The following is a 13,866-nucleotide window of genomic DNA, read 5'->3' on the forward strand; positions in this document are numbered from 1 at the left end:
ACAAAACAAATGAAAACCCGATATAATCGATTTGAGAAAAAACAGTCATTTTTCTAAACTTAATTTGTTTTTGACAGTAGAGGTATTTTCAACTTGCAAAGATGGCAATAAAATGGTCCTTTTTCAATGTAGTTTTTTTTTATTCTAATATTTCAAATTCCGAGCAAGTGTACCGACTTTTAAAATACTCAATATTTTTTACTAGAATCTCAAATTACAAAGTGAAAAACCTTAATTCTCTGGAAAGTAATTTAAATGAATGTTTTGCCAAGTTCAAGCTCATCCTAGCAAATGTAGAAAAGCTAAACATTTGCTTTTTCATTCGGTCCAAGACTCTGTAGGAACCCTGACAGCTGTGTGTTAATTTTCAGGTACATCCAGGAATGCCTGGTATTTAAGAAAATTAGGTTTTTACATGCAGAGATTTTCTCTGCGTCCAGCAGTGTATTTAAAAAGGTTTTGGTCTTACCGGTTGTCAGTGCTGTGAGCAGGAAAGTGAGGGTACAAGGCACACAGTAGGGCAGCGATGGCTGAGTTGGAGGTGCTGAGGGTGTATCTACAATGAAGGACAAAATGACAAACTTTAAGAAGCACTCCGACAAAAGATTTGCATCAAAATAACAGTTTTGTGATGTAAACTCAGAACATAATTCCTATAAGACAGAAATGTTATTTTGCATGTTGCAAATCAAGCAACAGTTTGTTGATTTTTACTCAACATAATGGAACAATTTTATGTCTTGTATCTCCATTTTTAATTAAAGAAGGTGCTGCATCATAATCGACACAATCAAAGGTCACAGCAGTCCCTCTTAAACATAATGACAGAGTGTCCGCTTTAACTAATTGGATCATTATCCTAATGTCAAGCTGCACAGGGGAAAGCTGTAAGGCTCCAACAGGTCACATCTGAGAGTGTTTAGTAACAGTTGTCTGAGGTAAGGAATGTCACTCTTCAATTAATGACTGTGTTTGCCCGTTTTAATGTATTCAAGCTTTCAATTGAACCTGTGATTCAACAGAGGATCATCGCAGCTATTTGAGGAAGAGAGTCATGGAAAACTGACACCAATTCGCGATCGACGCAGCACTATCCATTAAAAATGTTGACAAGAAAAAATAAATGCACATTTTCAGTAGTACTGTAGAACTTAAGTTCTAACCTTTAACCTAGCAAACCTAATAGTTTGCTAGGTTAAAGCACGTCAGTTTAAAAGTGCAGTATTATAGTTTAAAAGGGGAAATTTTCCGCAACCATCGCTCGACATCCGCAACATTATTCTTTCAAGCTTGCAGCTAAAAGTATTCGGCATTTTTACTTTTGGCTGAACATACAAACTTTTTATTAAAGCAATAAAAACGGATACACATAAAAGTTGGTAAGTAAGTGGGAAGGAATGATTGATCAAATAATATAAAGGCTTAACTAATTCAAGTCAAATTGCTATGTTTTGTTCTTTCAATCTTACTTTTGTATGGAACATGCTGGGTTTGAAAATGTTGGTGGACATTTTGAAATTTTAGATTTAAGATGGGGGTCTACATTTTCTAGGGAGTACATGCAGACACAGAGTCAAGCTAGCAGAACGCCATGCTAATATAAGAAGCTGGAGAAAATTTTAGATGCCAACTCCATAATTAAACCAGATATTGAAAATGGGTCACAAAATTCAAGATGTTATACTTCAATTCTGAAAATGACGATGCAGTCATTGTATTTCTACTCTACTCTAAAAAGGAATGTTTCCGACCCTATCCTTAGGGTTTATTTTATTAAATAAAACACCTACAGGGGTGACTAAAAGTCTGGACACCATGCATGACTTTTTGGTGAAAAAGGAACCAATTTTCACTTTAGTTTCCTCTTAAAACTAAATAACAGGAAGAGAAATTTACTGAGCAAACAGAAACAAAATGAAAGGAAGAGGGTAAACAGCGCTGAAAACATATAAGATAAGCAGTGAAAAACAGATGAGAAAAATGAATGGGAGAAGTGTGTGAGGCATATCTGAATAGAAAAGTTTGATGCAAATAAGCGAGTGGCTGAATGGTAGATAAGCAGAGGGAAACTGATGGGGTGTAAGAATGATATCACTCCAGTTTTGACCCTTCCACCTCTGCAAATCCACAATGAACCAGACCTCAGCCCATGGCATTCAAGCCTCCACTCCCTGCAACTCCATGGCCCAACATCTACAATGAAGTAGGAGCAGAATAAATCAAAAGGTCCATCAGATTATGACTCTTGTGGGGGAAACATTTGCAACATCTAATGACAGAGTGTGAGCTGTTGTTTCTGTTAGAAACACGCAGGGCGAGGTCAGCAGTTTGAGGTACCTCGTTAGGGTGTGTGTGAGTTTTCTGTGTACACCAGTCATTCAATAAGCTCAAAATAATACTTGCAGCAGGTCTGTGTATTTCTGCACCAATCACACAGTGAGTGCATGTGGTCTACCTGATGCTTTCCAAAAGCAGGAGACGTAAATCTAGTGGGTGTGTGTGCTGACTTTTGATTAGAAAACCTCACAAGGACAGACTTTTTGCCTTGATTTTTCTATTCTTTGGTGACTTAATTATACACTGCATGCCCCTTGTCGCAGGACGCATAAATTACTGAATGCCGAGAAGAGAAAATGTGATCAAAGTCTTTAACTATTATAGTTGGGATTGTTACTCCACTGTTGATCTCCTGAGAGCATATAGAAATATCAGTATAGTCAAAAATATGAATAAATGCAGTTATTGCATGTTAATCATGCAATAATGGTTGCACTGAGACAAAATGGCTGCCAGTTTTCTAAATCTGTTACAAAGCAGCTTCACTGCCAGGTTTTTTAGATCAAGTATGAGGATTAACATGCATTCTGCATCAACGGCCGCATGTTTCAAATGATTAAAGCGTATGTAACCTTCATGTAAAAGCTGATAAGTTTTTTAAAAATACCAAAGTGGACAGAGTCAAAATACAGAACCAAGAGCCGGGATGAGGTGAGGAGGTTAAGTGCACATGTGGTCAGGATGAAGGAAAGCACTGTTTCCAACTTAGCTGCTCTATGGCAATATTTAGAAACTCCCTTTGGAAAAAAGAAAAAAAGTGACTAGCTACAAACCTAAACATTTTTTGTGTTCCTGGAGTCTTTGGTGACAACATGTCAAAGCACCATCCGTTCTGCAGCAACTGTTCTGAGCAAGAACTAAGTGCTGCTAAGCCTCTCCCACTTCCTAGGTTCTGTAGTCAGACATTGTCCACTTTTCAAATGAGTAACGCGTGTGCAAAGCAGAAAAATGCTATTGAATTGACACTCGCCACTTTCACAATTCCAACTGCTAACTCGCAACGGGGGTGTGTGTCTGAGTGGGACGGTTATATACCAGAATGGAGGTAATGTAGGTATCAGCAAAACCGTTCAGGTCGTAAGCAATAGGAAAATTCAACTGCAGCAACGACCGCTCAAGAGGACAGCACGAAGACGGTTTTAGGCCAAATATTACAGAATTAGACACATTTACACAAAAATGTCTCAAATTGTATGTTAGTAAATAGGGGTGCACTGATTACCGATTACCTTTTTTTTTTTTTTAAAACAAGCCTTACCTGCCGATTCCGATTTTGGCTGATACCATTGTTTTTTTGTATGAAATATTGCTCAATATAGGAAGAAAGCTGCTGAGTTAGCAACAGAGGGGAAACTATTGTTAATGGTAAACGTGGAGACATAACTTGGTGGGCCAGTCCATCAGTAAAACTGTTCTCACAGGAGAGCAGAAGAGAACAGTAGTTTGTTTGAAGACCTTCCTTTACAAAGATAGATAAGATCGGCTTCACATGTAAGATTTGACTGATTACCGAATTTCCCAAAATTAAGAAAACCGGCACTGATAAATCGGCACCAATAAATCGGTTCACCCTCTATGGATCAATCTGTTTATCTGCAAAATAAAAGTACACCTATGGTTTCAGTACCCTTCAAACAAAACCTGAACATTTTAGGAACATGTGTATTGAAGGGTCATTTACACTCCCACTGATCTTTTCATATCAGCCGAGTCCCCTCTAAGAAGGACTTTAAATACAGCAGAAGGTTAATTTGAGTAATAAGAAAAACAAATGTGAAATTGCCAGCAATTATCTTTTCAGCAGCTGCCCAAAGCTTGCAGATGAGGCTGCAGAGGATTCTCTGGTGGCTCCCTCTGCAGACAACGCATTGCAGGGGTGGCTTAGTGGAGGGCCATGAAATCTGAAACCGAAGTCACAGAGAAAGCCACAGGGTGGTTGTTGTGTGGGTTCCAACTGGGACACAAGTTGAGGTCTGATCAACCCTGGCTGGGTCCACTGGATGATATTGAGAGACCTGAAACATCCGCCGTCCCCAGGTTGCATGATGATGCAAGAGATATTACCAAATCTAACAAACCTAAGTTTTTTGCAGAATAGCTGCTTTTATTATAAAAATACTGTTTTACTAATTAGATTATTGAAGTCAATCGGTTACAGTTGATTATTTATGGGTTTCAGATAAGAAAATCTGTAGAAAGGAAAATGTCTTTAAATATTCCTTTCTACAGATTTTCAAGTGTTGTGTGCATTCACATAGGAGATGAGTATATTTGATGCTTGTTGACGCAAATCATTAATCGTTAATATAGTTAAAAAAACTTAAGCATTTCTATATTTCATAGTTGTTGTTTTTTTGCAACATTAACTTGCAAATAACAGTGAATATCCATAATTTAAATACTGCTAGATTAATTCTCTGAGCGTTATTTCAGTGTTTGGAACATATTTATATTGCCTCTGTGTTCATCTCACCTGCCACCTCCCAGGAAGAGCAGGCCGAGGGCCATGTGATGAGCCATGTGGAAGCCGTAGTTCATCTCGCCGCCGGTTCGCTTGTGGAAGAAGCGGCACAGCTGCAGGACCTTCAGGTTCCCAGAGCCTGCCATTACCATAGACATCGCCAGCAGGATCATCGACAGGCAGGTTTGTAGATTATAATAACCCATCTGCTGAGAGGGACCAGCATGCAAGTTAAGGCAAAACAAAGTAGAGAAAAATGCACAAGTACTTTCCATGACTGTGGCAAATTACTGAAAGGTGAAGAACATAAATAAACACGCACTGCACCCACAGCCGCAGTGCCAGCAAATGACATCATCTTCATGAAGGTCTTGGCAAACTCGTAGAGGCAGTCGAAGGCATCGGAATTGGCAGAGCCGGCGAAGCGTAAACCCAATGCCATGCACGCGCCAGCTGTGATGTAGTCTTGGGCTTGACTGGGAAAAACAAAACCTTTTAGAAATGCTATATCAAAAAACAGAAGATTTTTTTTATTAAAATATTTCAATGGATAAAAAAAATCAACAAGACACAAAAATTAAAGTGCTTGTACATGTAAAAGAATATTCGCAAAACCCTGGAAGTAGAGAAGTAAAATAAAAGCACTATTCAGGCTGATTTAACTGCTAAAACAATAATGACTTAACAGCAGCAAACAAACTTAAACTGATCATTTTGGGTTCTGTACTTACGCCATTGTGTCCATATTGATGTCTTCTGAGGGGTCAAAAGTCCCCCTCATGATCTAAAACAAACCAAATGATACATTTAAATTATTTAGTTTCAATAATTCAAAGTCAATGTCAATTGACAATGTCAATAAAAAAAATTAAGACATCATGGCATCATAATGAATGAAAAATGTACCCAAAACTTATATGAAGTTCTTCAATAAGAAGCGCAAGTCTTGAATCATGCCCAGTTTCTTCTTGCTTATTTTAATGGTGGGTTGAGATAGAAACAAAGCTAACTAATATGAGTCTTTATATCTACTTAATCATGATTAAAAATAGTTTTAGTAAACAGCAATGTCTAACACAAGAAAGTTTAATTTATAAAAAATGTGATCCCTGAATCAATACCTTAATTTAGAGGAAAATTTAATTTTGTGGCTTTGCTTTGATGCTGGGGTTCAATCCCACCAAACAGACTGGGATGTAGTTGCACTAAAAATGTCTTAAAGTTTGAAATCTGAGTGAAAGGTTATCCCATGGTCTCCAGTAAATTTTGCCAAAACACCAATATATCTTTTTTTCTTTTGGTGAAAAGATAATTATTGCAGTTTTTTCCACATTTAATTAGAAAATAACTGCCAACCACTCAGCATTTAACTGAATGTAAAATAGTAAAACTTTATTTGGAAGAAAGAAAACATACAACTGGATAATCTGCATAACAATGATAGGAGATGTCCTTTAAAAAAATGACAATATGGCAAGTAAGAGGGAGCAGCCTGATCATAAACAACAATGACCCCAATACAAAACCCAGTGGAATGCCAAACTGAACGAGACAAGAATGAGATCTGTAAGTTGATGTAGTCAAGAAGATACATCCATCAGACAAGACGACTTCTGCAAAACAGAACCTGATATACCAGCCTAACACCTAGACCTGTTTAGCAGCGTCAAAGGGTCAAAAGCACCAAAAGCTGAAGTCAGCTCTAACCGAAGCAGCACAGAACATTTACTGTTGCACTCTGCATCAAAATATCATTTGAGATTCCAAGAAAAGCAGTTTCAGTTGAGTGGGATTTTAAAAAACCCAGACTGAAAGCGGTGCAGAATACAGTACCAATACAAACTAGCGGTTAACTGTTTGATGACAAAACTCTCTAAAGGCAGAAAAGGCTGGGATGTCTCAAAGCAGAAAATAAAGCTTTGAGATGAGTCTTAAACTGCTGAAAAGAGAAGGCTCCTAACTAATTTTTTAAGGTCAAAGTAAAAAGAGAAAAATGTTCTGGAAGGAAAACATGCTGACATAGTAGCACTGACACGTTCCAGCTGTTTTCTCTACTTTCACCTCATCAGGATGTCTAATTCTACCACAGACACTGCATTCTCTGGCTTTAGACTTTTGAATACATTAACATTCTATAGAAATAATTATCCTTAATGTTTGCTCTGGAAAAAGCTTTGTCACGTAAAATACACTCAAAGCTAACCAGTATGATTTTAGGGATGCGTGTTACAGCACCTTTCTGTAAGCTCTACAAGAATACAACACCACAGGAACAATATGTAATGCCGTCATCTGTGCATTTTCTCACCTGGGGTATATTACTCTTAACCCACTCTGTGTTTGGCAGGATTTCATCCCACATGATAATGCACCGTGCAAGAGTCTGTTGGAGAAGAGAAGCAAGTACATCAGACTTAGGAGAGGTGGGAAAAATATCATCCGACTCATGAGCGAAGAGCCAAATAGCTGCCGTCAAACTAACCCTCAGCAGCAGAAACTCTGGCTTAATGAAGTCCAGCAGAAACCAAGTATCTGGAGGTTTCAGCCAATCAGCAATCGACCTAAAGGACAGAACCAGGATGAGAAAAGGGAGTGTTAATACCCTGCCTCAACACCTTCTCCGCTAACAGACAGGCAGACAAAGTTGGGCGAGCGTTGACGAAATTAGGAACCCCTTGACCAACTACACAGCTGGGAGGTGGAAGAGTTTTCTTCTGTCGTCAGGTTATGATGCACTGCGGTTCACATGGATTAGAAGTAGCTCGATTTAGCAGAGATTAAGCACCTTTAATAAAGTAGTTCTATATTAATTGCACAGATTTAATAATATGGTGTGCACAAATCTACAATCTGTGCACAAATGCCCACTTAGAATTTGTAATGCATCCTTTGCGCCAAGCTTCACCGCCAATCCCCTCACCTCTTTTTCAACCGGATTCGTTTAAAACTTGCATGTATCCTTCAGATGATATCAAAGTCACAGAGTAGTGGAGAGAAAAAAAGACAAGGTGGCACAACAAGGAAGTAAGAAGATTTTCAGCAGACCTTCAGTTCTTTAAAACAGGGCAGCAGTTAGGAGATAAAGAAGCAGAAAACTGCTATACAAACTACATCTATAAAGCAGAATAATGACAATGTGTCATTTCATTTATAGGGTTAGGTACTTTAAAAATAGAGTACAGAAACTCATTTTGTCACCTAACAACCACAAACTTTAATATAGCTTGTTGAAAGTTATGTGAAAGCAGGGCTAGATAATAAAATAATGTCCCCAAGCTTTGAATGACTAATAGATAACTGCTGATTATGAGAAAAACGCTGCAGGACAACTGCAAACCTTTGATCACATGGCTATCCACCTAGACCAGGGATGTCAAACTCCAGTCCTCAAGGGCCGCTGTCCTGCAGTTTTTAGATGTGCCTCAGGTACAAAACACTGGAATTGAATGGCTTAATTACCTCCTCCTTGTGTAAATAAGGTCTCCAGAGCCTTAATGACCTAATTATTCTATTCAGGTGTGGTGCAGCAGAGGCACATCTAAAAGTTGCAGGGCAGTGGCCCTCCAGGACTGGAGTTTCACACCTGTGACCTAGAAAGAAAGTCTGGGGGAGGAAAGCATTAACCAGAGAAGGAGCCATGTGGCTCATGGTACCTCTGGAGGAGCTGCGGGGATTCACAGTTAAGGTAGGAGAATGTGTGTATGGGTTTGAATACGAAGTAATCCTGGATCAAAACCTCATGAAAACTCGTCTTACCTGTTGTTGGTCTTCAGGTAGATCATAGCGAGGGCCAGCGTGGCTCCTGGACACGTCACGTCTACATTTATTGTATCACCCTCCTGAGAAGATAGTCATTCGAATGAATAATCTAATGACAGCAGTCTCTTTATAGCACTGTTTCCATGTTCTTTCTGAAACATTTTGGCATGTGAGGAAACCTCATTTTGGCGCTTGCCATTTTTACGGCACGGCAATCTGCAATTTCCTTTTTGTATTCTGTAACACCTTTCAATTCTGTGTTTGCGTCTACCTTGATCTGATAGCTGGGAGACTTGTGCCTTTCCCTGCTGGCCCCGGCCTGAGCTCTCCGATGGCCCCCGACCATGTACTGGTACAACTGTTCGGGAACGTTGAGGTCCGTCATTCCAATCAGGTTGCTGCCGTGCTGAAAAACGCAGAGGAAATGGTAACACAGAGAGAGAAGAGATCAAATGATTAGGGGAATCGATAATAAAAAGAAAAATTAAAAGGGACTCACACATTGAAGTATCTCAAAAACAGTAGAAAGAACAGCTTAATAGCAAACAAAAATTGGCATTGTAGAAGATGGTGAGTGTTTCTGAAAAAACTGCATTCCAAAGACTTGTAAAAGAAACATTTAAGCACAAACCTACAGAAACAATACTACTAATATTATGCATAAACCTGCAGTAAAACCAAGATTTGACCTTGAAAAGAAAACAATATTAACAGTCAAGGAAATCTAGACCTACAAATGTTTTCCTGTTGCCATTTGTTTCACAAACTTTGTGCTTTTATTTGGGTCACTCACCCCAAGACAAACCATGCCAAGTGCGAGTCCTGCTGCGAGTGAATAGGACTCCCTGTCAGTGCAGTACTCCATCTCTGGACCTGGAGGTCGGCCTATAAAAACACATGCAAGACTTTATTAGTTTAACTTCATTGTTGTATAAACACACAATGTCACGGCCACAGAAGCAATAAACAACACGGATAAGGTAAAGAAATCAAAGCTGAAGTTGAATAAATGAATGAACGATTCGAATTTTTGACAAAAACCAGTGCAGTTTTTGTAAGATGAATTCAACAGAACTTTATTTGCAGCAGTGACAGCTGTTCTAGTTTTGTTAGACTGTTCAGCTGACATTGACACTGTTAATTATCCTAATCGAAATAAAGCAAAGTTTAGAGCAGTACTTTTGTAGGCTACAAAATTTGTGACAACAGCGCAAATTTCGCACAGAAATATAAGAAAATCTATCTAACATTTTTACGATGAATAAGTTGATAAAGCTGACAGGTTTTGAGTGTTTCTGTGTTTAATCTAAAAAATGCATGTCCCAGTGAATCATTTGAACTTTTTTTCTTTTTTTGAGTATCATACAGACTAAATGTTACAAATTGAGTTCATAAACTTAACTTGGAAATTGTTTTAGGAATTAAAACAATAAAAGAGCTGCAATAACTTAATATTGAGGTTGCATGACAGAAAACAATTGAGAACCACTAGTTGGAGATTATCTCTTGGATTTTTTTAGATTAGTTGACCTTTGAAATAAAAGTTTCTGTGTCTGTATAAACCACATCATGTCACACTCTGCTGTTTTGATCTGTGGGATGCCCAAAGGCTCGGTTTTGGGTCCACTTCTTTTTACTATATACTAAGTCCCTGTTACATCCATTTTGTGCAGGAATAAACGTGGGAGTTCCCCCAACAACTTCCTTGAAAAAACTGCATTTTCTAATTCCATTTTACACAAAATATAACAAGTCTTTCTTTTCAGTTTCCACAATTTTCCCACATGACTGTATTTGCCACAGGCTATGCATGTTTTGCATTCAAAACCAAAAGTATAAATTCTGGGACAATTATAAAGTTTTACATTTCCACAGAGGCAGTAAAGGTTTAAAATCTTTTTTTTTGTTAACCATTCATCTTTTACAGAAGAAAACAACACAGACCAATCTCAGACAGCAGGACTTCAGCGTTGTGTCTGTGTCCTGTTCCCTGGTACACCAGACCGATACCAATGACAGCAGCAACCTGCAGGACAGACAGTGACATTTAAAAATGATTTTAGTGCAGTTTTTGTGCTGGGTGGTAAATAGAAAAAAAAACAAAAGACCTTGTGGTATTTTTAGATTTTGATTCGCCCAAAAATAACATTCATGTCTACAATGCACGCACCTGAACATTGTGTGGCACGTCCAGCTCAGTGGAGGTGGGAGGGAGCAAAGCAGGAATGTGAATACTGAGCAGTCGGGTGATTGACATGTCCATGGTGCCCAGTTTGGCAGAAGAAACGCCCAGCAGGAGTCCAATGCTGGTCATCTCGTGTCCCTTTCAGAAACAGGGACAGACACAGAATGAAAAATATTTCAGTCTCACTGTTGACAGGTAATCACAAAAATAACTACAGAGGCCGTTTTCCTTTACATTCTCACATGCAATACAGAAAACGTGTCATAAATCAGTTCATTTCGAATTAATAATCAATTTTATATAAATGTAAGTACTCCATTCTTTTCGAGACTTTATGGTTGAAAATAAGAAATAAAAAGGTTTGCTATTAATTTGCGGCATACATTGCTACAGTGAGACTGGTTTACATAAAGGCACCAGCAAAAACCAAACTGGAAAGCAGAAGGCACTGGAGGTAGACAGTCAGAATGGAGACAGGACACAAAAAGAAAAAGTAGAATGAAGAAGGGACAGGAAGGAAAAATGGAAGTACGTAACAAAGGAAAGAAGGACAAGATACAGGACAATAAGGAAGCACAACAACGGAAGGAAGAACAGAAGAAAATTGACTCAAGGAATGAAAACCGGTAAGTACAAACAAAGGGGAAGGAAGAGAGGGAGTGGTAGCGTAAGAAGCCTGTGGTTATTAACGTTTTACAGAATCCTGCTGAATGGTTCCACGTGTAACACAACAGCAAAAATGTTTGAACAACTATGGATTTGGATAATTTTCTACAGTGGATGTCCGGATAACAATGACAGCATGCATCAAGTTTCTATTAAATGGTTTTGAATATGGTAAATTTTTGCTCTATGCCACAAATTAATATATACAGAAATAAATTCTTACTTGTGTCCTTGCCTTATGTACTTCCCCGCTGTTTCGTTTTTACACTACTAATGAAATTACTTCTGGTTCATCTTTTTTAAGTGCATTTTGTAAGGCAAGGTGCTTTACCTAAATTCTATTATGGTTTATGTGGACAACATTTATCAGAATGCTTTAAAAATGAGATAATTTATTCACTTAGTATTTCTGAAATCTTTAAAGCATCTCATTACTACCAATAAAGTTTGAGTGTGTAAAATGTACATCTATTTATTTAGCTGCATTGCTGACTCAATGTATGTCAAAAAGCAGCTGAAGCCTGGGGATTAACGATCTGCATGGTCGTGAGCATGATTTGAAATTCTCTTTAAAACCACAGCCATGCACAATTCTGACTAACTGTTCGTTTGCATAGCGGTGTAATTTCTCTTCAACAGCGAAAGTTGAAACCAGAAGAAAACCACCACCGACGAAAACGCTTCACTGTCAACCATGTTCACAACTTTCATTCACACTGCTGGGTTGAGCTGTTAATACTCGTCTTTGTGAATAAATAAAAGGATACTGTGAGCACTTCTTGGATTGGGTTTACACGCTTTCAATTTCAAATTTATTACAAAATAGGATTACTTTATTTCCATTAATCAATACTTTAGGCATTCACCAATGATATTATGTTTTCACTCAATCAGTAAAATAATCTTTATGAAAAAGAAAAGAAAAAAATTTGATTGCTTCCAATTTAAATTTCACTTCAAAACCAGAATGAACATTGCAGCTTGCAATTAGAGCTACCTGTAAGTTGCATGTGCTTTCTTTGAGTGGACCTTCTTACACTGCATATTTACATAAATGAGTCACAGGGGATGCACATTGACAACTACAACTTAATTTCACAATCTGAATCAACATGAAAACGAATCTTAACTGCTGAATGGTTGCAGTGGTTCCTGTTTGTCTTTATTCATTTCTCTGGTGACTTTTTATTATTTAGGTAAAAGAAAGAACAAGAAAAAATAAGTTTTGACACGCAGCATCCTGTTTTTCTCCACTGAAAGTGGGAAAGCATCGTCTTATTTCTAAATTTCTCAGAAGCCAGAGTTTCGCTTTGACTAGCAGTCGGGCTTTGATGCAAGTTTACAGTTCTCGTTTACGCTCATCTCAAGAGAGGTGAGCATGTTGTTGTGTGTGAGAGCAAGCAAATCAAAGCAATGAGGAGCATCGTCTCTGTGTACTAAATTCCACGTAAGTTTACTGTGTTCTGTAAATTACTGGTGCAGCGGTCGTTTAGAGCAACCGCTAAGTTAAATCAAGGATATTAATGAGCATTAATCTGCATATTTCAATCAGGGAATATTGGTGGGATTTACGCTACAAAATGAACAAAAAAAACCCCAAAAAACTGTTGAACTCTGTTTGTGCAAACCTTGGTGAGGTAGTCATGTATGTTGAGCGTAGCCAGCTTGGTGAGGTGTCCGTTGAGGCCGAGGGCCATTAGAAAGCCTGCGTACTCGTTAGCCAGCTCAGGGCTCTTTGGCTTGTTGTATGCGATCCATGCCGAGTCCACCTTAAGACAAGAAACAAAACATAATCAGACTTGTTTGTAGAAAAAAAAAAAGGTTTTTCTTTATTGACGAGTAGTAAAGAATCAGCATTTTTAAGCAAAAGACCAAATCTAAACCCGATTCCCTAGCGATACCCAAACGCGCCTGCCTTTCCCTGGATACTTAATAGAGCTGTAAGTTCTATTAATTAAAGTCTATTAGTTAAAATATTCAGCCGAGAACCAGGAGGCTCCTTCAAAAATGCATCTTTAAAAAATAAAGGAGAGAAACTATTTTAGAGTGTTACATTTCTTGTTTAGAAGTTAACATTTTAATTCAACACAATAATGGGTGCGCACTAAACTACACATAAGAAGTTGTAACATAATCATACTGAATTATTGCCATAGGTATTATTCAATTCAGCTTATTTATGCTCTATTTGATTTGTATCATGTGGGAGATTAGATCTTCGAATAATGTTACTAGTAATGCAAGTTGATACATTTCTACATTTTCTGCATTTAAACACTAAAAGAAAAATGTTTGCAAAGAAAGGAACATGCAAAAGAAGCAAGAGAAACAAATAGTTTATACCTGCAACTTCTACTAGGTTTTATGTGCAGCCATATTGCGGCTTCCTAAAGATAGACTTTCCAAATATGGTAGTAAAGCAAAAGATTTGGAAGCAGTTCTTACTAAACTTTTAAAA

The 13,866-nt window shown here is 38.0% G+C and overlaps 1 protein-coding gene across 6 annotated transcripts in view; it reads right to left on the bottom strand.

Moving 5' to 3' along the window:
- anapc1 (anaphase promoting complex subunit 1) overlaps nt 1-13,866 on the bottom strand; it is a 52,806-nt gene that overhangs the window by 12,666 nt on the left and 26,274 nt on the right. For 2 of the 6 annotated variants that reach the window (XM_028007409.1, XM_028007408.1), the window contains exons 33-44: nt 13,037-13,177; nt 10,728-10,880; nt 10,502-10,583; nt 9,351-9,442; nt 8,829-8,963; nt 8,555-8,637; nt 7,281-7,359; nt 7,107-7,181; nt 5,530-5,582; nt 5,130-5,274; nt 4,811-5,004; nt 470-556 (exon numbers count right to left, since the gene is read on the bottom strand). In XM_028007409.1, coding sequence (XP_027863210.1) covers nt 470-556; nt 4,811-5,004; nt 5,130-5,274; nt 5,530-5,582; nt 7,107-7,181; nt 7,281-7,359; nt 8,555-8,637; nt 8,829-8,963; nt 9,351-9,442; nt 10,502-10,583; nt 10,728-10,880; nt 13,037-13,177 — 1,319 coding nt within the window. Of the gene's footprint in view, nt 1-469; nt 557-4,810; nt 5,008-5,120; nt 5,275-5,529; nt 5,583-7,106; nt 7,182-7,280; nt 7,360-8,554; nt 8,638-8,828; nt 8,964-9,350; nt 9,443-10,501; nt 10,584-10,727; nt 10,881-13,036; nt 13,178-13,866 lie in introns of all 6 variants that reach the window. The other 4 variants (XM_028007405.1, XM_028007407.1, XM_028007406.1 and 1 more) reach the window with 2 other exon arrangements.

This window comes from Xiphophorus couchianus, chromosome 22, assembly GCF_001444195.1.
Source record: "Xiphophorus couchianus chromosome 22, X_couchianus-1.0, whole genome shotgun sequence".
Lineage (NCBI taxonomy): Eukaryota > Metazoa > Chordata > Actinopteri > Cyprinodontiformes > Poeciliidae > Xiphophorus > Xiphophorus couchianus.